Source organism: Apis mellifera, linkage group LG15, assembly GCF_003254395.2.
Source record: "Apis mellifera strain DH4 linkage group LG15, Amel_HAv3.1, whole genome shotgun sequence".
In the NCBI taxonomy this organism is placed as follows: Eukaryota; Metazoa; Arthropoda; class Insecta; order Hymenoptera; family Apidae; genus Apis; species Apis mellifera.
In genome coordinates, this window is record NC_037652.1 from 2,221,587 (window position 1) to 2,247,981 (window position 26,395).

Genomic DNA, 26,395 nt, shown 5'->3' on the forward strand with positions numbered 1-26,395 from the left:
ATTTTTATCTTTATATGCATAGTTATGAATTCTCAATTACAAAAAATTATTATTTCTTACTAAATTAATTCATTTCACCAATGATATAGTAATATTATATTTGAGATAATATTAAATTAAAATTTATAAATTTTAAATATATAAAATCATATGAATTTTAGATTTTGTAGATTGAAAAATTACATTATAAATAGTTACGAAGAATTTCACGCAGAGAAAGAGAAACACATTTTCTCGGACGAGTAGAAATTCATAATTACACCAGCCTACTAATTAACATTGTCAAGGACGAAACGCTTCTTCTGTTCGATATAACGTGACGAATTAATGAGGCGTACGATAATCACCATGATCTATTGATCGTTCTTTCTCCAGAAGTCATTTATTCATTTCACGCACTATGACTACGAAATCTTCTTTGTCGACAATGGATAGCAATAAAAAATAATTCTAGATCGAAGTTTGCGATATCTATTTCTATTATATCTTGTGATTCATCGATTTCGATAAAATAATATTTTTAGTTTGTAAAATGATGCATAAAAATTTTATTGATTAAAATAAAATATATCATAATAAATATATACTGAAATATTTTATTAATAGAGAAATGATTTTTATTTTGAAAAAAAGATTCTGCGATCATTATGGAAATTATTCTTATTTTAATTAAAAAATTTTCATTAATAGATTTTAATTTTTATGTTTTTATTTAAAGAAACAAATATTTTGTAACTCTAATAATGGATCATTTTGGTTTCGAATCGAATCTTAAATTAAATCGATTAAGTTTTGATTAAATTGTTAACAAAACAATGATTTAGTGTAATTTGTAATTTTTTTCTTCAATATTGTTCTATTCTAAAATTGAAATATAGTTGGAAGAAGAGAAGAATCAATGAAAATACAATTTTATTTTATTTCTTTTCTTTATAACGAAATCAACTCGCCACTTGAACGCAAATTCATATGCAAAAAAACAGAAAAACATGAATTCCCTAAGGATAAAAAGATCTGTTGACGATTCATCAACAGTGTAAAAATAATTTTATTTCTACGTAAAAACAACAGATTCTTTCATCATTATAGACAACTTAATTAATCAAATGATAGGTCATGCCAATTACAAAGATGCATAATATGCAAACTAATTATGTAATAATGATTATAACATGATACGATGAAAAGAAGCATAGTAAATTAAAATATTAATGAAATTCAAAATAAATTTGATTTCAAATATACTGGATATGGATTTCTTGAATTTTTATAGAGAATCATGTTTTGTTTTTCAAGAGAAGAGATTAGAAAGAAAAAGAGAAAGATTAAAATTAAAAAGAAATAGAAAGTCTTTTATGATTATCAAAATAAATTATAAAATAATTTCTTATATATAAGAATATAATAATTTCTTATATACATATAATAAATTCATTATATTATTAATAATTTTTCATTTTAATTGCATTTAGTTCTACTTTCTCGGCATATTTTTCTTAGAAATCAATAGTATGATAATCTACCCTTGCGTGACAAGAGAAAAAAAGATTGATATGGTAGAAAAAAAAAAAGAAAGAAATACTAATAAAAATTTTATTTGCAAATAAATTTCCATTATATTTCAATTACAAGAAAAGAATAATTTTTTGATTTATAAAAAATTTATTGATTTTACCAATATAATTTTTTGGAAAAAATTTTAAATTATACATATACACAATTATAATAAAGAAATTTAAAAATTCATATGAAATGAAAAATATAACACATATATAAATTTCATAAAATTTACAAAAGATTTCATCTTTATCTAAAACAAAATAAACATTTAAATCATAATGATAATAAATAAATTTATAATAAAATTAGATTTAATCTATATATAATAATATAAATTAGATAATAATATTAAATAATATGAAATTAAATATTTATACCTATTATCTATATCTACTAATGTATCTATATTAATGTATTATATATCTACTTAATATAAAAATTTAAATCATAGTTATAATAAAAATTTAATTATTGTCAAAGAATTTAATCTTTTTTTAAATGATATAATTAAATGAATTTTAATTAACTTGTTATTTAATCAAAAAATTGTGATAAAACTCGTAAAAGATAAAGATCGTGTTTAATGAAATCGTTTAGAAACTAGTATCTTACATAAAGCATCCCTCGAGGACAACAAGATTGTAACGTGGAGTAATAGTCGTCGAGATCGTCCTTAAAAATAAAATTATCATTGTTTCATCTTCTCAATTTTCATTTTCTCATAGATCAAATGAGCATTAGTAATTGGTAAGATTAATTATGTTTTGTAATTTGAACGAGATTGCCTGACTTGAACCTGCTTTATACTTACCTTTGTTAGAAATAATATGATTGTAATATTTTGTGAAATCATTATATAATTTCTTAGCTCTTTAATATTGTATAGCATGTAATTACTATACATATTTGCAAATAAAGCGCGTAAATTTTAAGACTTCACAACATTTCATTTGTAATTTTTTTTTAAACATAATAAGATTTAATGAAGATAATTATTAGTGAAGATAATTGCAGTATAATTTAATATTTTTTACATTCTTTTTAATCAAATTGTTAACAAATAAAAAAGTATTCAAAATAAAACAAATTCTTCATTGCATTTAGACATTGAATTTTTGAATAATAAAACACTCAATATTTATAGTTTTACTGAAAACAAGATGCATGTATGAATCTCTTATTTGTTTTATAACAAAAAGATCGACTGTCTTTTATTAATATTTTAAATTAAAAATTAATTAATATCATTAATTAACAAAATAACACGTGATATCGTATATTTAGAAAATATTAGATGAAAGTTAACTCTTGATTGGAATTTCAGTCTATTTTTTCAAATTTCTATTAATTTATCCAGACGCTTAATTATAAATTTTAATTTATGGATTTTTTGAATTTGTTATATATTATAAGATTATTAAAATGATAAATCTATCATAATGAATTAAAAATAAAAAAAATAAAAAAATATAAGGTCCATAAATTAAAAAATTACAACATTTAAAAAAAAATTTGAATTAAAAGTTTAAATTATATTTCAATTTCAATTAATATAATTATTATTTTCAATTAAATTTAGGTTATATTAAATTAGTTTAATATAGATTAGATTAAATTATTATGATAAAAAATAATTAAGAATGAATAAGAAAAAATAAGATTTATAAATAAATAAACTATAATACCTGATAGATAAATAGATAAATAAATTATGATATTAAAAAAAAAATCTTTGATTGAACATTACTTTTATACTTTTGTACTTTTTAATTTGAAATTGAATTGAAAACATAAGCTTTACTTAAGTTATATGTTTCATAATAAAGTGTTGATTAAAGAGTGAAGAAATTTAAATTCATAAATGTAATAAGTTTTATTAAAAAATAAATATATATATAGAAAAAAATCTAATCTAACTTAATTTAATTGAACCGACATGACTGAAAAATATAATGAAAATTATAACGATATTGGACAGTAGATTTGAAGTTGATATTTTTAGAATCTAACTTGAAAAAATGAAAAATATAATTTTTTTAAATTTATTTTATTTATCTAGTAATATCATTCATTTAAAATTTCTGATTTTAATTTTAAACTAATTTTTGGAATATATATTAGTAATGAATAATATTTATCAGTAAATAATATTTGATATTAGATATGATTAAGAAAAAATAATTGGGAATTTTTTATAAGAAAGATTGATATACATATATCATCAAGAGAGTGATAACTATTTTGATAACTTGAATAACTTAAATAGTTATTATTTTTTTATCATTATTAAAGAACAATAATGATTTAAATACTGATATGATATTAAAGATAATTTAAACATTGTAAATGTGACGTATTTAATGTAATAAATATCATTATATTCTATCTTGGTATCAAATATCTTACAATGAATTTTATTATTGGAAAATTGATATTTTTTCTTGTTGTTGATTCTTGATTATTATATAATTAAAATATTAATATATTATTAGCATTCAGATATCAAGTTCAGCTTGATTAGATCGTAGATTTTAAATGAAGATATTATTTGAATTACTTACAAGTTATTCAATATCCTACGGTCAGTCTGACTAAAGTGATTCATATTTTCTTCATATTCTTTTTATTATTTTAACTCATTTATTTAAAACATATCATAATTTACATTTATTTCAATATAATTATGTATAATATTTATGTGTATGTACGCAGGCGCGTGCATGAGAGAGAGAGAGAGAGAGAGAGAGAGAGAGAGAGAGAGAGAGAGAAAGAGAACAAAAGTAAAAGGAGAACGAACTGTTTTAAAAAAAAATAATGAATTTTTTTCAATTAATATATACTTATTGAATTATAAAAGCTATTATATATTTTTTATTTTTTGATAGATCATTTTTTTAATTTTTTATTATATACATAAGAATTTTTTTAATGCTCCTTTAAATTATATATAATAAATAAATATATAAAAAATTATTCATAAAATAGATATTTTCCTATCAAGGAAACAATTGTAATTTATTCTAGAAGCAAAAGTCTAATTTTAATATGTATAAGAATATTAATCATCTTTCTAGGATAATCAATAATTAGACAATCAACAATTAAATATCTATACAAACTACAATATTTTGTATCAGGAAAACTAAATTCTACTGAAATCCATATATTATTCTATTTCTTTTAACTCATCACAATATATATATATATTGTGTATATAATATATAATTCAAATCATATAATATAACAATATATTCAATTCTCAGAATTTCATTTCTTTTAATATCTGATGTAACTTTAAATAGCAATAAACCTAATTCTATATATTTCAAGACATCAAATTTTCAAAATTCTATTTTTTAAATATTTAGTCACATATAATTTTAAAAATAATTTTCATACAATTTTTATGTTCTAAAATATTTAATTTCTAAATTTTAGTTTTTTAATGTTTGATTTAATGCAATTCCAAATAATAATTGTTTACATTCAAAATTTCAATTCTTCAAAAGTTTCATTTCTCTAATACTTGACTATATACAAATAAAAATTATTTAATAATTTAGTTCGTAATATTTTTTAATATTTAAATTTCAAACTTTTATTCTTTAATATCTGATTTTAAACAATTATAGTCTTTATCTTCTAAAACTTCAATCACAAAATATTTAATCTAATATAACAATCATATAACAATTTATTTCTATTCTTCTAAAAGATCTAATTTCTAAAACTTCATTCTTTATTTAATTATTTATATTTATCGACTATCATCTTTTATTTACTTCTATGTTATCTAAAATATATTTTAAAATTCTATTCATTAATCTAATCCAATAATTTACATCTTCAAAATTTTAACGTTTCTCTTAAAATTTTTATCTCTCTCAATATTTAATCTAATATAATTTTAATTGATAAATACATATTTCCTAAAAGATCAATTTCTTCAACCATCATGTAACAATTTACTTTTATATATTTTAGAATATTTAATTTCCAAAATTATATTTCTTAATATTTAAATAATATTTAACAATAAATCTTCAAAATTCCAATCCAAGAATTTCATTTCTTTCAATATTTAACCTAAAACAATTTCAATTGACAACAATCCATTTCCATACTTTCTAAAAGATCCAATTTCTACAAATCCAGTTTTTAATAATCTAACCACTTATAATCTCAACTTCAATCCATTTCTTTACTATCCAAAACATCCAACTCTATAAATCAACTTTTTACGTAACGTACTACTTACTCGACGAAGTGGAGCCGCAATAAGCACGGGGGGACGATACTTGCATGACAAGACCTTGCGGCTCACCACACACTATGTCCAAAGACCAAGACACTCATGTTACGCCTATGTGTGTTGTCACGGCGTCGTGGATCCGTCTACGGGGATCAAGAAGCGCGGAAAACTCGTCTCGAGGTTGGTTAATGCGCGAACAAACACCTTCTTGTGGAGGGGTACCATAACGCTCCTCCCTTCGTGTCCTCCTTACATTTTTATATGAGCTTTTAGTGCGGTATCGTGCGTGGGATCGTTAGTGTCGCGAATGATTCCTCAACTTTTTTTGTTTTCAATTATTTTATTTTATTTTATTTTTTTCTTTTGTTTCTTCTTGTTCTGATGCTTTCGTATAATACGCGCGGAAGTGCGTGCGAATGATGGTGGATGTTCGAGGTGGTCGATTGAATTCTTGTAAGGTTTCCGCTAGTGAACCTTCAAAGAAAGTTCTGTTTCGTGAATTGGGCTGGGTGAATAGGACACGTGATCTGTTTTATGATTGGAATTTTTATTTGATTATGAGAAAAGAAAAAATATTGATTATGATTTTTTTTGTTTTTCTTTAGGGAATAGGAATTGATAATGGAAAAGTAGAAATATAAATATTATTAAATAGAAATTACTTGCTAGTTGATATGTATGAATATATCATGAAAATATCCAACTGTATTTGCTGAATTTTATACAAAATTATAAGTATTTATTAGTAATGAGAATAATTTAAATAGTTAGTATTTTATTGTATAATGATGTTTTGATAATTTAAAAATAAAATAATACATTTAATTAAAAAACAAAAAGACAATTGTATATTTAAATTATATATCGTTGATAATATTTTTTTTAGTTAGTGATTTAAAAAAATTAATAGAATTACTAAAAACGATTCAAACTTGAATTTTTTAAATGTAATTTCGAGTTTAAGTTATACGTTATTATTTGTTATTTATTATAAAATGTTTTCTAATATTTTCTAATCATTTTTTATTATAAAATATTTAGATAATTAAAATTCTTCACTTCTTTACTTTGTAAAGATTTTTTTGCTTTTATAATAAATATTAAAAATCAAATATCAACTATATTTCATTATAAATAGAATTTATAATTTGTATGGTTTTTTAGGAAGATTTCAATTCTATGTAAAAAAACATCGAGTTAAACTTTGACCTATTTATCCCTATTCTCTTTTTACCTTCAGTTTTTTCACAGGAAACGAGGTCAAGATTCTTCTAATCATTTTTTATTCAGAAACTTGAAACAAGAGTACAGAATTTAGTACAGAATATACAAAGTAGAATCTTTACAAAGTAGAATATTTTTCTTTCGCTTAATTATCTTTTATTTTTGAGAAAGATATAAAAGAATTCAAAAATATAAAGACACTTATTTATTTATTATATATACAATTGGATATTTAAATAAATTATAATATTTATTAAATTTTATATATTTATATTATTTATATTATATTAAATTAATATAATAATTGATATAAGTAATATAATGTTCTGATTAAGTATGAATTACGTATTCAATGAATTATCTATTTCATATTTAATTTAGAAATGAAAGAATCAATCTTAAGAAAATAATTGAAGATAATTAAAATAAAATATAATAAAGAAATCAATAATTTCAAAATTTTAAATAAGATTGAAAATTTTATCTTTTAAAAATAATATCTATTATCTTTATTTTAAATTATTTTGACGAAGTAATCATTTTGAAAGTATTTTTTAATGATCCATTTATAAGATCTCAAGTAGCGACCTCCTTCCTGACCTAGTGTCAAAGAACCTTGAGTTACCACAGTATCCAGGAAATCGCGAATAGTCACAGCTCCCAGGCTTCTCCATTTCACTAACTTTCTACCCATAACAAACCTGATCTCTATTCGCATGAAGCGTCCTTCAGATATTTATATTCACTATAGATATAATATGCATAAGATAGAGTATCCAGAAAAAAAGAGTATTGAATATAGAATTAACATAAATTATTTATATTATAAATTTTTTATTTATTATAGACATATTATAGAAAATAAAACAAAATATTTAGAGAACATCTATTTAATTAAAATTTAAAAAACATTATTTCAATTTTATCAGTCTTCAATTTATATTAAGTTTTCTATTTATTTATTTATTTATTAGAAACAGTGTACCCAAGAATGTAGGTATCCATTGAATCCAAAATATATTTCTTCAGCTATAAGTCCATCAAAGATATAGTATAGATATATTAAAATAGAGTATTTAAAGAATATCTATTATACAAGACATTTATAGATTTGCTCTATTATAATATAAGACAGATTATTCAAGAAAATATTTATTAATTTCTTTCAATTGTTTTTTATAAGTTTTCTATTTATATCATATATAGACCAGAATATTTAAGAAAATATCTAACAAATTCAAAAAACGTTTTTTATAGATTATTTATTTATCATAAAAATATTCTACATAAGATATATAGGTAGATAAAAAGTTATTTCTTCAATTCTTAGAGATTTCCTATCTATCATACAGACATTTTCATTATAGAATAGAATTAGAAATTAAAAGATGTTTCTTCAATTACAATTTCTTTATTTATATAAATAGGATATTCAAAAGAACATAAAACCACAACATTTTCCTTCATTTATAAATTTTTTATCACAATATAATTAGAATCAATGGAATAAATAATATTCTCTAACTACAAGTCTCCCATTCATCAAAATACATTCTACATAAACAAAGTATCCAAAAAAATAGTTATCCAAAAGACTTTCAATTGTCTTTTCAACTGAGACTTATATACATAATATACAACTTATATACAAGTTTTCCATTCATAACAAAGATCAGAATTATATATATCCAGAAGATATTCCTTCAATTATAAATCCCCTATTACATATGTATGTACTTACATACATGACAAATCATTCAATAGACCATCCACCGAACTTAGAAGGCGTTCCTTCCCCTATCCATCATAGATATATATCCGTTCAGATAGGACAGACTAGCCGAGAAATAGAATAAGAGAAATAGAGGGGGAAACGTGGCGGATTATCCGTGGTGGCCGACCGGATCGAACCTAGAAAGGCGGTTGTTCTAAGGTTTCCACGCCGACTGTAGGAAGCCAGCCCGTGGACTGGCTCTCGAACCCGCCAGAGTGAGAATCGTGACTCGTGGATCGTTAAAAGATCAAGAAAATCGACTTGTTCCACTCCTACCCCATTAATCTGGCCCCCTTCTACCCCGGATGGATCGGAACGAGAGCGCAAACGAGGGTGGAAGCTCGCCGGACACGGTGATCGCGCGCTCCTCGTCCGAAGAGGAGCGGAACAGGCTCGCGTGCAGCACTTCCGGCGAGTACGTGACTGTGGGCGATAGCAGTTCCAGCCTGGACACGGTGACAAGCGTTGGCACGACCACCGTCTCGACCACCACCGACGCGACCGCCACAGAGGACAAAAAGAGGGGCAGATTCGGCGCGTTGAAGAGCAGCTTCCGCAAAGAGGGTGGATTGTTCAAGATTAAGAAGAAGAGCAGGCAGCTGGACGAGCCGGCTGCCGAGCTTCAGCCGGATGTCGAGGAAAAAGGTTCATTTTTTGGAATCTGGTCCTTTGAGTTTGAGGAGGATTGTTGTGATTTCTTGAAATGTTTATCTTTCTCTCCTTTTTTTTTTTTTTTTGATTTTCTGTCGTTTTCTATGAAGTTGATTTGATTTGTCATGAAATTTGCAAGGGTTAGTGAAGTTTTCTATGATCTTAGAGTTTTGGTTATAAGGTTGAAGTTTTGTGGTGAAATTAGATGTTGAAGTTTTGAATAGTTAAATAGATTTTGTATTAATATGTAATTAATAATTGAAAATATTTAAGATAAAAATTTACTTAAAAATAAAATTTAAAAAATTATTTATATTCCTTGGAAAGAATTTAGGATTCTTAAATTAGATCTTCCAATTGATATTTGAAGAGACACATTTATTTAAGTAAAATTCAATGAAATATTTACAAATTATTACATTGTAGTAATAATTTGTATTTATAAAAATTAGAATTAATTTTTTTGAAGAAAAGAAAAAAAATTTAATGATTAAAATAAATTGAAAATCACTGGTATATCTCTGTTGGTTATTGTTTGCTTTGAGGATGATTGGTATTGGTTTGACGATAGCTATTGGTGGGAATATTGTTTTAAGGCTTCTTCAGGTGGTTTCAGGATTTACTTGTCTTTTTGATGATCTGAAAGAACTCTGTAGAATTTTTTAAAGATTTTTTTGTTTTATTATATTTATTTTGATTTTTAAAAAATTATTTTTTTATAAAATTTACTTTCTACTAATTTTAATTTCAATTTTAATTTGCTAATATTTATAATTATTTAGATGATCATCTCACTTTGAGATTTTTTTTCTGTGAACGTAGAATTGTTTGAAGTTGTCTCTTCATACATACATTGTTTTTTTATTTATTTTATAAATAATTGACAATTACACAAAATTTTTTGTGACTTTTATCTTTTTATTATCTTTTTATTATTCTTACAAAATATTATTTTTTTTATTTTAGAGATAATCTTTCTTTAAAAAACGAATATTGGTTTATTTTAATATTAAGACAAGATTCAATATTATAAAGTTTTCTCTTTCTTTTTCAAATTGGATATTTTTCTTTGAAAGATACTTGTTTTAATCGTTATAATACTTGACACATAAAGTGATCAATAGGATTTTTTTGATTCTGAATTCCTTGAGATGTTAATCATCTTAATGGTTGCATTGTATCTCGTTTATTATCAAACGATATTATCAAGAGCTGTTTAATTATAATGGATTTCTGTGATCGACTTATTTTTTGATTTACATAACTTTTAGCTCTGTTCATGTGCTAATTTTAGTCAATTAAAAATAAATAAATATACCTCTGACCCAATAGGATAATTTAATTAGAAAATAATATAACATAAATCTTTCACATACAAATATAACACATTTTGCTCAAGTATTTATTATTTTAGTTTATTTTTAGAAAATACATAAAGTATTTTATTAATTTTTTTTATGAGTTCTAAATTTATAATATGCATTATATTTTTCTTAAGCATTAATTTAGCATTATACTTCATATACATTTATTACTTTTACCTATTTATTCGATCAATACCCATCTATTGCCATTATATTTATCTATTATATTCTTTTTATTTTTGTAAAATCATAAAACCATTTTCAATTCTTCCAATTCATTCTTTAACTACTCACCAATAAATCATATATTATATTTACTTTCACATCATATCCTTTACCAATCATGTATATATATCTATATATTTATGTATTCTATACCAATTATATTTATTATAGTATATATTTTATACTTAATTAAATCACAAAATTATCTTTCACAATTTTAATCCATCCACTGTTCATCAACACATATTTATATTTACATTTTCATAAATATGTTCACTAATCTAATGTTTACCAAATATTATATTTTTCTTTTTATATCTATTAAAAATGATCAAACTAAATATTTATCACTAAAAACAATATATTATTATGCAAAATATTATATTTTCTTAACAATTTAACGTACCATATCTGATATTTATTATCAAATAAATAATATCAATTATATCTCTTCAATTAAAATCACTAGACTGACTCTAACTCAATTCCCCTAAATCGGACATCATTCATCGCTTACCAAGAAATCTAAAAAAAAAAAAAAAATCTAAACCTCGAACTCGATACAATCCCATAAAACTTCTCTATGAAATCTGTTCTCTGACCGGAAATCCCCTCTCTCTCTCTCTTTCTCTCTCTCTCTCTCGCGTGACAGAGACGGATCGCAAGCAGAGCCCGGTGGAGGAGGAGGATGATCGCAAGGGTGGTGGCTCGACGACGACCTTGAAGAAGAAAAAGAAGAAGTCGAACTCGCTGGTACGCAAATTAAGCCTGAACAAATTTCGCCTGTCCACCGAGCAAGAGCCTAGGCACACGCCCGAAGGTGGTGATAACAGCCGTCCACAGAGCCAATCGTCGCAGGAGTCGCCTAGTTTCTCGGACAGTTCGTCCGGGATCGGGAGGAAAAGGCAGGAGGTCGAGAGGCTCGGCCATCGCGACGGCTACGAGGCCGTAGAACCCTCGTACGACGTGGACAGAGAGAAGGGAGAGCCGAGGAAACCGGAGAAGCAAGAGAAACTGGTGAGCAGCGTGACCGTAGTACAGAGCAAGTCGCCGTCGTTTACCATCAGGAGCTTCAATTTGACGAGTGAGCACGGTGAGCGATCCCTCTCTCTCTCTCTGTCTTCTCTCTCTTTCTCTCTCTTGCTATTTTTCTCTTTTTCTCCCCTTTTTTACTTCCACTCTGTTTTGTTCTGCAACTTTTCTTCCTTCTGACTCTAGGTGGATGTGGATAGGGATAATTTAATGCTTTCTGATTGATTTCCAATTATGTTCTAATTGATGATTTTAAATTGTCAATTTTTATTAACTGATTTGGGAATTTAGGAATTTAAGTATATATGATTGATAATTTGAAATTTGAAATTGTTATGCGTATTGATGATTTGGTGTTTTCATTTATCTTTTATTTAGTGATTTTGAATTATTAGTTGTTATTTGAATGACGATTTTGAATTGTTATTTGATAGTAATTTGAAATCTTCTGTTATATTTTAATAATTTGAAGTGATCAATTGTTAATAACTGATGATTTGATTGATAATTTGGAATTTTCAATTGTTATATATATAATTTGATGTCTTCATTTATCTTCTCACTAATGATTTAGAATTATCAATTATTTGATTAATGATTTTGAATTGATTTTATTTGAGTCTTGGGGTCTTCAATTGTTATGTGTATAACTGATGATTAATATATTTAGATATATTCTAATTGGATGATTTAAAGTCTTCAATTATATTTTGATTGATAATTTTTGATTATCAGTGACTATTTCATTGATGATTTGAAATTTTCAATTATATTCTAATTGATGATTTAAAATGATTAATTATTATGATTTTGAGTTTTTTCTTGCTATTTGATTTATAATCTGGAATTGTTAATTACATTGAACAAGAATTTGAATTATAATAAGTTAGTTTCTGAATGACAGAATCTACTTACATAATAAAGAGTGTGAAAGAGTATTGTTTTAGTGTGTTCTTGAGGTTTCTTTGGCTTGTGGTGGTTGGATTAATTTTACTGATTCTATTGATTAGTCGTTGGATTAACATTAGATCAGCTATATTTTCTTGAAAGCCTTGAATTCTTTTGTTGGTATCTATTTTGATATTTCATTAAAGAAATATTTAAAAACTTTTGGAGTATTTTGAATTTTTATTTTTATATTTTTTCCATTGAACGATTGTTTTCAATTTAAGATTAACAAATATTTTAAAGACAAAATTGATATTTTGAAACTTGATTTTTACTATCTAATTCTTTTTACTATCTAAGTTTAAAAAAAAAATAAGTTGATGACTTATAAATTCTTATTTAAAAGAAATGAATGAATTTTTATTTAAAAGACTTATATGTCATTAATTAATTTATTACTAATATATTGAAATTTACTTTTTTTATTCAAAATAATTTGTATTGATAATTATAGCATTATTGTATTACGAAAAACATATTAAATTAATTATTATGTGATTTTGATATTGTTTTTTTGTATTATTTTTTTGTATTGAAAAATAATTTCTTTGTATAAATAAATAAATAAAATACATGATAGGAAACAATTTATTTCATTGAGAATTCAAAACAACTAATATTAAACAACATTATAACAATCATCATTTTTTATAGTATTTGTGTAATGATTAATTTTTGTGTAACTAAAGAATATAATGGAATAAACAGATATTTTTAATATCTTAGAATTATATTTTTCCCTATAATATAACATTTCAGATTATGACATTGTACTATTTGTAAACAAAATTATTTTCGATAATATTAATATTTCCTAAAATCCATAAAAATGTAATTAATAATTTAAATTCAAGAGATAAAAATTTATTATTTAATAAATTTATTAATTGTTTTGTTTAAAAAAGACAATACAAATCATATTTTTTTTTGGAATTTTACTTGTTTAATTATTTAATTTACCATATCACTTACTTAATATCATTAACACCTCTGTCAATGGTTTCATCCAATAAATCACTAATCATGTCAAAAATAATTAAGCTTTAACTTAGCTGCTCAACTTCAAGTAGGATTTAACTTTAGTAGGATTCGTTATCTAATTATTTTTAGTTTTATAGATACTTTAATTAACTCAATTAAATAACACCTAGATAATAACTGCATTATTAAATGAATTATCTATCAATTACAGTATAATATAATACATGTTTAAATTTAATGTAATATTCTTTTAATTGATTCAACTATTTAATTTTCCAGAATGAATATACAATTTCTAATTGCATTTTTTATAATTCAAATAAAATTTTGTTCTAAAACGATAACAGTATTAAATTTAAAATTTTCATTTTTTCTTTATATTAATGAAATTATTTTTCAACTTTTATTTTATCTTAAAATTTTAAAATAAATCAATAAATAGAAGTACTTAATTTATTCAATTGTTATATTATACACTTATAACAATTTTTTCAAGTCTATTTTTCCAAGTCCATCTTTACTTCAATTATTTTAAATTATCTTCATTTGATTAATTTAGTAATTTATTAATAAAATTTATCTTTGATATTAAAATATTTAAGAAATTACAGAATTTAATTATTCAACTTCAACCTGTTCTTTATCATTTATTTAAAACTTGTTTACTTTAAATTATCTCATTTAATTCACCTTTATAAATACTCTTTACTTGCAATTTCATTTAATTCAATTCTTATAATTTACTAGCTTATAATTTATGCCATTTATTTGAATTTTTTAAATTTAACTCAATTATTTAATTCCAATTTTTCGTGCATCATCATTTTAAAACAATTTTATTATTAATATTATTAATATTTATCATCTTTTAAAATTATTTATTTATATTTCTATTATGTTTTATTAAATGAACTTAATTTTAACGTTCATTATAATCTTATATCCACCTGCATTTACACTAAACTGAATTATTGAATTCTGACTTAACATCCTTATCAAAACTGAATCCAAATCACATGCTAAAGAATTAACATCAAACATTATCATTACCACTTCAACTCAACATTGAAACTCATTCGAATTCGTCCGAATGAACCTGGTATCGTTGTCTGGTGCATGCGCAGATTCCGAGCAGAAGTCACCTCGACCGGAAGCGCGGTGCAGCTCGACGCTTCCGTACGCAATTTCAAAATGGTCGGAGCAAAAGGTCTCGAGATCAACCTCGAACGAGCCGACTAAGAAACCCAAACTGAACACGAAATCCGAATCGGAGTCCAGTATATCTAAATCCTCGGTCCGCGAAGTCAGGCGGAAGTTGTCGTTGTTGGAAGAGAAACGCGCAATTTTTCAACGCCGTTTGTTCGAGACTTCTCAGGACTCGGATTCCGGCGAGACGGTGATCGCCATTACCCTTGACGACGAAAACAAAACGTCGGCCAAGGAGGAGGAAAATCGTGTGGAACAGAACAAGAAGAAGAAGAAGGCCAGGCATATTAGCGTGAAGAAGTTCGACACATTTTCCACGTTTGAGGGGACGTTCGACGAGGAGACAGGGATTGGTTATCTGGCTGGTATCGAGGAGGATTACACGGAGAGTTACGAGAGGCAGCGCGATAATTACGTGGCCAACATGGGGCCCATGATGGCCGACAACGCGATGGAGAAGAGCAAGGTCAGCCAGGAGAGCATGGTGAGGAACCAATTGCTCACCCTAACTTTTCTTTCTTTTGGCTCTCCTCTGTTGGAACACATTTTTAATAGGAATGTGAAAATTCGAAATGTCAAAAAGTATTTTGAAATTTAAAAAAAAAGAAACATTTATCGCGAAGCCTGAAATTTTTGGATACTTTTGAAACTTAAATGAAGAATAATTTGTATAATTTATCATAATTTGTTATTAATGAGAATGATTTTTAGCGATGGATGAATTTATTTTTTATTTAAAACTGATAATACTTCAATTGAATTTAAGATTATTGGTTCATTTTTATCTCTGTGAATAGAAATAAAAATTATTACTACTGTTTCTCTATGAATTTGAGTTTTGCAAAATTTTAAAAATCAGAATATATTAAAATTTTAGATTTTGATAAGATAGTATTCATATTTTAGAAAAAAAATAGAAGGAAAAAATTAAGTGTTTTGAGTTTCGAAAATTTCGAGCTCACGAATTTTTACGAAATTAAAAATCAGATTTCGATTCGTTTTTAGTATTATTCAACTACTAATTGATTGTTTTTATTATTTATTTATTTATTATTTCTTTTTTGCTAGGATTATTTTAATAGAAAAGACTGCTTTTATTTTCTTCTTTTTATATTTAGATGATTTATTGCATTGAATGTTTTTGAGTATCTTTGGCTTTTCTTTTAATTTTATTTTCTTATTTTTTCGACACTTTTTTTAAGCTTTCTTTTCTGCTATATTTTGGACTATTTTATTCTATTTTTGTTTCTTAATAATTTACAAAATTTTATTATATAAATTTTATTTGATTTATAAATATCTATAATTTATATAAAGACTTTTACTACTTGTCTGAAAAAAATTTGAGTTCTACTACTTATTATAGATATTGAATTTCACTTGGCTACATTTTATTATATTTTTCATTACCATTTTTATAAAAATACATATATTCTATTAAAAAGACGTAATTGTATTCGTTATACAAATACATTATTTTTTATAAAAAAAAGTATTAATTGAAACAGTAAAACAGATTATTTTATTAAAAACGTTAACTTTTTTGAAAAACTATAATTGAAAATAATAATCAAACTTAATAATAGTTCATTTAAATCATTATCATCAAAATTTTTAATATTTTTATTTATATATTTTCTATTAAATTTATTTAAAATTTAATACATATATATAATAATATTACGTATATAATAATATTAAAAGATATATTTTTATACATCATTATTTATGAAAAAATATCTTTCAAAAATAAGATAATATGAATAAAAAAATATAACAAATTTAAAATTAATATTTAGAATCAAATTGAGAAAATTAATATTTCATAATTACTTTCTAGATTTCAATTATCGATTCTTTTTATAATGAATTATGATATTCTATCTTTAAACAGATTGAATTATCAGCATTTCAATTTTTCTCATAAACCAACCATCAGAAAAAAAAAAAGAAAATCTTTTTTTCAAATACAAAAATACAGATATAAAAAAGGACAAGAAACTCGAGACTGTTTAAACTTATCGATCAAGCTCTGCTTTTTTTTTTTTTCGATTCAAAGTTGTCTTTGCATAATCAGATTTCCCTTTCTCGATATCGACACCTGACACAATTTCAAAACACTAATCTACGTTTCTTTATCTCTATTTGTCCGTAGAAATGTTCTGTGTAACGTTATGATGCAGAAATCATAGCGCGTAGCGCGTTCTGCGGTCCTGGTTTGCGGTTCCAACATGTTGTATCTACTCCCATCGCTTTTGTATATTTTTCATGCGATATTCTTGAGTTACATGGTTTGCCGTGTTCTATCTTGACAGTAGCGTCCTCTATCTTGGCCTACTACGCCGAGAAGCCTAATTGAAGCACGTCTCAGCTTCGACTCGAGAGGAAAATGTGGCGAAAGAGACTCGAAAGGAAAGAAGGGAGAAGGGTTATTATATTCAAGAAGTGTTCTTTTTTTTTTGGTAAATTTTGTATGAATGAGTAATGCTAAGGGATTATAGAAGTTAGATTAGAGAATATAATAAATTTAAATGTAAGAATTTTTTAATCGGATTAGAAATTGGAATAATTCCAAATTAAATTAGAAGTTAAAGTGAATGGAATTTTAATTTAAAGATTTAACTATTAGTCATATTGACCATTGAAATTGAAAAGAGAATTTAAATAGAGAATTTTGAATAGTAATTATAAATATATATATAATATAAAAGATATTGGGAATTTTAATTAGATGAATAATTAGAATAAAGGAAATTCTAAATTAAATAATAATTAAATAATAATTAAAAATAAATAATTGAATTAAAATTAGAATGAAGAGAGAATTTATTGATTTAAGTTAAATTAAGAATTAGAATAGAGGCAAGTTTAAATTAAATTAAAAAAGAGAATAAGAATTTTAGATCAGATTAGGAATTAGAATGAAAAATTGTAAATTAAATTAGAGATCGAATATAGGGAATTTTAAATCATATTAGAAATTGGAATAGAGAGAATTCTAAATTCTTAATTAAAAATTGAAAATAAAAAATAAATTCTGATTCAAGTATAGTAATAGTATAGTACATAAATAATAAAAGAAATTGAAAACGAATGGAGAAAAATTTGAATTATAAATAAAAAATTCGTGAATGGGATCAAAATAGCAAAAAAATAATTAATTCTATCTTTGATAATCTTTTTAAATGATTATTTCATTTTTCATATTTATTTTTATTATTATTTATTATTCACATTGATAAATTGTAAACTTTAAAGTACAAGATTAATAAGAAAATTGAATCAAGAATATTTGAAGTAAAAAAAGATATTTATATTTTTCTTGTACAATATACTTATTTATTCACATTATTGAGATTTATAACATATCTTTATTAATTAAATAATATATTTATCATTATATTATTTGATATTTAAAATATTTAAAATTTGAATAAATTATTAATATATAAAAATTACAATTATAAAATTATTAAATCATATAGATATAAAATAATTTTTTTTAATTGCAATTGTTTAATTTTATATTTTAAAATCTTCTTAAAATTGTTAAAATTTAAGTATTAAAGTTAAATATTAAATATGTTTTCTAAAGTTTTATCACAAAAGTCTTAATTTTTAAAATTTAAAGGGTATTTCAATGGAATTATACCTGAGAATTATACCTGAAAGTAACAATGGTTTGTACTATGGAAAATTCTGAAGACTTATGTTATTATCTTTATTTATTTAAAATACTAAAGCTTAAAAATATCTTCTTTAAAAGTTCTTTAAAAGATAAGTAGATAATATCTATATTATCTAAAAATATAATTTTTCAAAATAATATAGTGTCATTGCATTGAAAAGATCTTATTTTACTAGCACTTTTTAAATATTGATTTAATCTTAAGATAATATTCACAATTCTGAACAAATATATGAATAATATAATATCGTTTATTCATAATATAATAATTGTTTTATTCATAATATTTATATATTTCAATTATAATGAAATTTAGTTATGAAATATTTTTAATAAGAATAGTAAAATGTCTTCGATTTCTTCATTTTAATAAAAAAAATGTAAGAAAATTAATTATTTAGTATACACTTACTAAATTCTTAATTAATTTAAATAATAATTAATATAATTAAATTCTTAATTATATAAATAAATATAAGATATAAAGATATAATAATCATAATATAAATTTACATTTGTAAATAAAGTCACGAATTAAAATAATTATATTAATTACAAAAAATTAATGTAATATTAAAGTATTTTTATATGTTATAATAGTAATCATATAAATTTTTAAACAAAATTTAAGTTTTGCTACTAAATATAGCACAATATTATAGGGTATTTTATACACACATTATGGTTTCTTTTATAACAGATTATTATTATTACTTTCGAGTTTATGGTTACGGTTTCGTGCGGTATTTTCCATGGCGGATTATCCTCATGAGTATAACCACACGTAACACGGATCACATTTCTGATCGTCGTTTTATTTTATTACAATGCGCAATTTATACAATTCTATTTCTCTTACATACATATAATACTTACGTATTAAAATAATATAGCTCATTTATTTGTTTATTAATTTAATATTCATTTATATTGATAACCATATTAAAAAAGAAAATTTTGTATGAAATATAATTGTATTATAATTAAAAATTTTAAAGAAAGTTAAAAAGAAATTATATAATAAAGAAATGAAGAAATAATATACAAAAATTATGTACCTAAATGATGAAGAAATAAGGGAATTATAGAAAAATGTATAAATGAAGAAATGAAGAAATATAAAAACATTTAATAGAGATAGTATAATAATCAAATTTTAAATCGATAAATTGAAAAAGATGAACAGTCGCGAAATATCTAATAATAATTCATATGATAACGAACGTGAATCTTAATTAAAACGTCAAAAAAAAAAAAACAATAAATAATTCACAATTAATCACACGATATTGAATGCATATTGCATATAATGCAATAAATACTTTATTCTCATATAATTAAGCAAATGATATCGAATGTATTAAAAATATCTACACTATCCTGCACTTAAATAATTCCAATATATGTAAACGCTAAACCAATGACAGTTCAATACACACTTTGACACAAGACGGAGATTTGCATTCCACTCGATTCTCGTCGGTGAATCATTCGTGTGTTGTTCGTCGATCGGTTCACTAACAATCGGTCAAGTTTCAGATCAGGCTACAAACTATTGCTATTCGTGAACGAATAATTCGAGTGTGCACATTGAAAACAATATGGTGGGCGAGCAAAGAAATCGAAAGTTTCCACGTTCTTTAAATTTCTCCGACTTGAAGATAAATCCAAAAAATTGGAAATGGTGCAAGGTTGGTTATTTAATTCAATTCTTTCTTTCTTCTTTTATTTTTCTCTTTGTAGTTGTAAAAGTGTTTTCTTCAATTTTTGCAGAAATTCGTTGAATATTATAACCGATAATAGATTTAAAATAAATTTACGAAAATTTTTATTGAAACAAATTGCAAATTAATCTTTTCAAATCTTAATACAATAATTATAAAATTGTGTTACTTTGTGTTTGTATGTAAAATTAAAAGTCAAATTTAATATAGGGTTATTGAGAAGAATTATATTAGTGATGAAATATATGAATTAACGAGTAAATATTGTTAAGTGTGTAAAATATTTTTAATTGTGATTTATTACTTATTACACTGTTAAAATGTTTATTACTCGTTAATCTTCGTTTCCTTTCTTCTTCGTGGCACGATAAGATAACTAAAGTAGTAGTAAGTTCAAAGATGCAACATCGTTGCATGAACTTCTTATAAAATATGGAATCATTTTAAATCTTGTTCCAATAATTATTAAAATTATTATTTTGTATTTACTTATTTTGTACTTAAAATTCAAATTCAATTGTACAAAATTAAATTAATATTTAAATTAAAATTAAACTGAAACTTTAATACAAATTTTATTTAAATACAAATATCATTCAAAAAATAATTTATTTAAAATAAATCGAAGAGCTTTATCATTGTCATTTCTAAAAATATGTTAATTTTGTTATTTTTTTTTTATTAATTATATACAACAATTGTGTCAAATAGCGAACAATGTAGTTGCATAACAAAGATAAGAGAGAGAAAAGTGATATTCATTTTAGTACTGGATTTAAGACAAAACAATGAGAGTACTTAAGATAACCAGATCGTTTATTATAATTTGACCATAATAATTTTTTTGGTAACTAAACAATATCATTAATTATATTTAATTAATTATGTAATGATGAATAATTATTGAATAATTAATATAATATATCGTAATGAACGAAATGTAATATTGACAAAGAATTTTAAAATTATAATATTATTATATACATTATGAGTATTATAAGATCGTAAATTATATTCAAATATTTTTTCAACAATTATATCATATTCATAAATTTCGAAAATTTTTAATTTAACAAATAATTTACAAGATTATATATAAACACTATATATCTTTCAAGAATCTTTAATTATGAATATATATTTTAATAAAAATTATATTATCAATGATTAATAATTTAGAAATAAATTTTCTTTCCAATTTATATTTCCAAAAATGTATTTGATATTTTCAATATTGATAAAAAAGAAACGTATTTAAATAAAGATTTCTTAAAGAATTTTTTTAATAATAAAAAAAATTTTATTTTTGTTTGCGCAGTCGTCACAGAATAATTCGCCTAATGCCGGATTAGGCGAGAAACGAGAACATTTGTATAAAATTCTGGTAATCGGCGAGTTGGGCGCCGGAAAGACATCCATCATCAAGAGATACGTCCATCAATTCTTTTCCCAACATTATCGCGCGACGATTGGCGTCGACTTCGCATTGAAAGTATTGAACTGGGACCCGCACACTATCATAAGGTTACAGCTGTGGGATATTGCAGGTTTGTCATAATTTCTTAATTTTTATCTTATAAATATTAACATATTTCGTAGAATTCGAGAATCTAAATAAAAAGAAAATGTCAAATACAAGTGCAGAAAATTTTTTGTAAAATGTAAAATTATTTATTATTGATATTTGTAGTAAAATTATAAGAATAATATATTTATTATTTAATTTTAAATCAAATTGATAGTAAAATCGATAGATAAAAATGAATAATTTTTAAGTAAAACAATTTTGAAATTGGCGCCAAACAGCAATTACAGGAATTCAAGTTTTTTTTGTCTATTAAAACAAATTTAGAAAACTTTTGTTCTAATGAATATTTTAAAAAAAAATACTTTTGATCTAAAATTTCTGATTCTTAATATTCTTACTTAAATTTCTATTATAATTATTATATTTTTGTTATTTCTACAAAAATATTTTCTTTTGCGTAATTAAAATAATCTATTTTCTTCTTGTTCAAAAAATTAGTAAAATAACTTGTGATAATATAAAGCTCAATCTTTTTAATTTATCAAGATTATATTTCTCTAAATAGGGCTGTAATTAGAAAAATATTAATTATATTCGGATATCGATCAAATCAAATTATTTTCACTAATGTTCAGGTCAAGAGAGATTCGGAAACATGACGAGAGTATACTACAAAGAAGCAGTTGGCGCGTTCATAGTGTTCGATGTAACGAGAAGCGCGACTTTGGATGCGGTGGTGAAATGGAAACAAGATTTAGACTCGAAAGTTCAACTTCCTGACGGTTCACCGATCCCCTGCGTCCTTTTAGCGAACAAATGTGACCAGCAGAAAGAGGGCCTGGTGAATTCGCCCGCGAAAATGGACGAATATTGTAAAGAGAAGAATTTTGCCGGATGGTTTGAAACTTCAGCCAAGGAGAACATTAACATTGAAGAGGCTGCACGATTTCTTGTCAATAAAGTGAGTAACAATTTGTTTACATAAAGAGGGAATATACAATTTTTTTGATTTCTAAATTAATTAATATTTCACATCATGTGATAAGTCTATTTTACTTATAGGATTTTTGAAAAAAACAATTACACTTTAAGGATTTAAAATCATTTTGTGAACGTTTTTTCTTGAAATGCAACTCTATTTTTCAATCTTAAGATTAATAAATCACAAATGATTGTTTCTAAAGTAAAAGAATTTATAATATTAGACAGCCTATTCTATCATCATCGCCATGAATGAAACATGATAAATCATAACACAACGAATAAACAAAGTTCAAATCTAAAACATAAAGTATATATTAGAGTAATCAATATTTTTTAGAATTGTTTTCATTATTTCGACTGCGAAATTCAATTAATAAAAGATAGCAACTCCAAGATCTACGCGCAAGTTATTTGTGGAATATTGCCCTCGCGATTAACAGTTCTCATGTATTATTCGCTCTGTTATTCGTGGATTTATCAATGACGTATTCTCAAAGTGATCGTCTTATGACGCATAGTTAATTTGTTGTTATCCGATGGAAACTAATTCAGTGCAATGACACCATCTGCGTGTCGATAAGTTTATTTTATATTTTCTGTTTATTCTCTTGATGTATAACAGAAAATAGTAGCATATTAAGTTAATTTTATTAGAAGATCTAGTAAATTTATTCTTATAAAATTAATATATAATTCGTTATTAATATCATTATTGCAAAAGTAATCATCGTTGGAAGATGAAAATATTTTTCTTATGCACTGATATTGATTTGCTTCGAAACAATTTTTAAAACGATTTCTTGTTAATTAATTTTGAAAATGCTAGTTAATAGTAGAAGAAAGATTGATAATGTAAAAATTTCAATTTATTTTTTTTGTCAATTTGTTTTCATGAAAGGAAATATTTATTTACATAAATATTTAATAAAATTTATGAATATATTTACATTTATTAATAAAATCTATTGTATTATTATATCATTGTAAGTTAAATATTTACATAATTTATGAAAAATAGAAATATATAATCATTTTTGTATATAACACAACATAAATAAATAGAAATACATTTTGAGGCATTCTAAATGTAATATATATAATGAAAAAAAAACAAATTTATTTAACTAATATGAATTATAACATTGGGTATTAATATATTTATAGAAGAATCGATTTTAAAGATATACAAACTCAAAAATTGGTACATAAGAATGTCAATTGAGCCTGACTTATTAAATTAGAACCAATTAAAATTAAATAAAGCAAGATTATAGTATGAAAAATATAACTTAACACAAATCTGCATTGCTCATAATTTAATAAATAATTATCAATTGACAATTTTTGTATAATATAATATTTTGTATAATATCTTATGATTGAAATTCTGAACAAAATTCATTTTTGTTATGAAAAATGTTAAATTATGCTAAAATAAATAAATGATGATTTTTATTAATAAAAATAACAATTCTTTGAGAGATATAGATTAGGAATCACTCTAATTAACTTCAACCTATTAATAAATTTATTACATTTCTGTTTTCAGATCCTCCAAAACGATCAACTGATGAAAGGAAACGGTTCACAGGACCAAACGGACGGTGAACGTTTCGCGTTAAATCAATCACCGAACAGTTCAAAGAAATCTTGTTCCTGCTGACGAATCCGTAACTTACCGATAGCAGGATCATCGGATCCGTTATCGTTGTCCTGCCATCACCGTATAGCCATCGGTGCCATGACACGAAAATACCATTTCGATTGCTCCATGTCAACCGTCATCGTTGTCGTTGGATTTCATTTCGATCATGTAATCAACGTCCCATTCGTGAAACATACCTTAATGGCGAGTATTTCATCGACCATGGTCATATTTCGTGGGATGTCGATGATTCTTCGTCGTTGGATGAAAACTAATGATAAATCGCGTGTAGTTCTTCCACTTGACCTTTGTACATATATACAAGCATTTGTTGCGGGATAAAAGTAACATTGGTGGAAGTGGAGCTTGGAATGCTGAGGAATAGTATATTTAGCAGTTTGAATTATTAATTTTGAATTTTGTTATATTTGAGTTATTGTTGAGTTTGTAATTATTAATTTTAAATTTTATTTGAATAAGAATGATTGTACAGAGTGTTATAGTAATTTTAATTCAATCTGGAAAAGTGTGATTCTATATATCCAAAAATATATGAAAAATGTAGAATATATTTTTATTAAAGATCTCTTTTGAAAGAAAATTTATTTTGGAAACTTATGTACATGTGAATTTAATTAAATCCGAATTGGTCATTGACAGGAGGTTATTCTAATACATAAAAATAATTATTAATGTAAGAACATTTTTTTCATTTCAAATATTTTCAAGAAAATCGAACTTATTTACATATAAATTATATTATATATAAAATGGAAAAAATTTCATATGAAAAATTTTATTATTTATTTATAATATATTTTTATATATAGAATCACTTTTTTCTTGGTTGTATTATACGTTGTGTTACATTCTGTGAACTTATTTATTTTTATCATATCATATTGAAAATGTACATATAATACTTACTGTCATTATATAATTAGTAATTCTGTATGGTAATGGTAAGTTAATAGTGTTGTTTATGAATATTTCAAATTATTTAAATAGAATATAATTATTTTTATTCAGTTTAATTATAGATTAAGTATAATACATATCTAGAAAATTTTATTTGAAAAATTGAAAAAAGTAAATTGAAAATTTATAATGGATTTTTCTTATATTCTAAATTAAGTATTTAGATTATAAAATTAAATTTTAGAAAAGAATCATTTTTATTTTCCACTTCTTAATTTTAAACTATTCTTTTTTTATATATTTTATTTAAAATTCTTTTTATATCTTCTATATTCATTTGTATTTTTAATTTGTTATATTGATATCATTTTTAATAATCATTTTTTCTTCTATATTCTAAAAATGAAATAATTTTAATTTTTGAACAAATTGATCTCAGCATTCTTAGCTTACAATTTTATATTTAAACTTCCACCTGAAAATAAATGAAAGTGATAAGAAGATTGTAAAGCAACGAATGACGATGAAAGTTCGAAAGCTGAAAACTTTTATTGGCAATTTTATTGTTAAATATTGATCGAAATCAAGTACTGCTTACTAAGACTCTTGCCTTTGTTAATACGAGATTGCTGCGACGAATAATCGATATAGTATATCTATCACTAATAAAAGAACGCTATTCAATGGAAAA

General features: G+C 23.8%; 1 protein-coding gene across 9 annotated transcripts in view; it reads left to right on the plus strand.

Annotated features, from left to right (window-relative positions):
- Positions 1–25,538, plus strand: part of LOC726887 (ras-related protein Rab-32) — a 49,855-nt gene extending 24,317 nt beyond the window's left edge. For 2 of the 9 annotated variants that reach the window (XM_016916864.2, XM_016916865.2), the window contains 3 exons: positions 21,948–22,176; positions 22,793–23,118; positions 24,691–25,530. In XM_016916864.2, coding sequence (XP_016772353.1) covers positions 21,948–22,176; positions 22,793–23,118; positions 24,691–24,804 — 669 coding nt within the window. In that variant the 3' untranslated portion in view covers positions 24,805–25,530. Of the gene's footprint in view, positions 1–5,655; positions 6,266–8,335; positions 9,456–11,702; positions 12,144–15,135; positions 15,702–20,341; positions 20,597–21,947; positions 22,177–22,792; positions 23,119–24,690 lie in introns of those variants that run through there. The other 7 variants (XM_016916863.2, XM_016916862.2, XM_026445389.1 and 4 more) reach the window with 6 other exon arrangements.
- Positions 25,539–26,395: the final 857 nt, after the last annotated feature.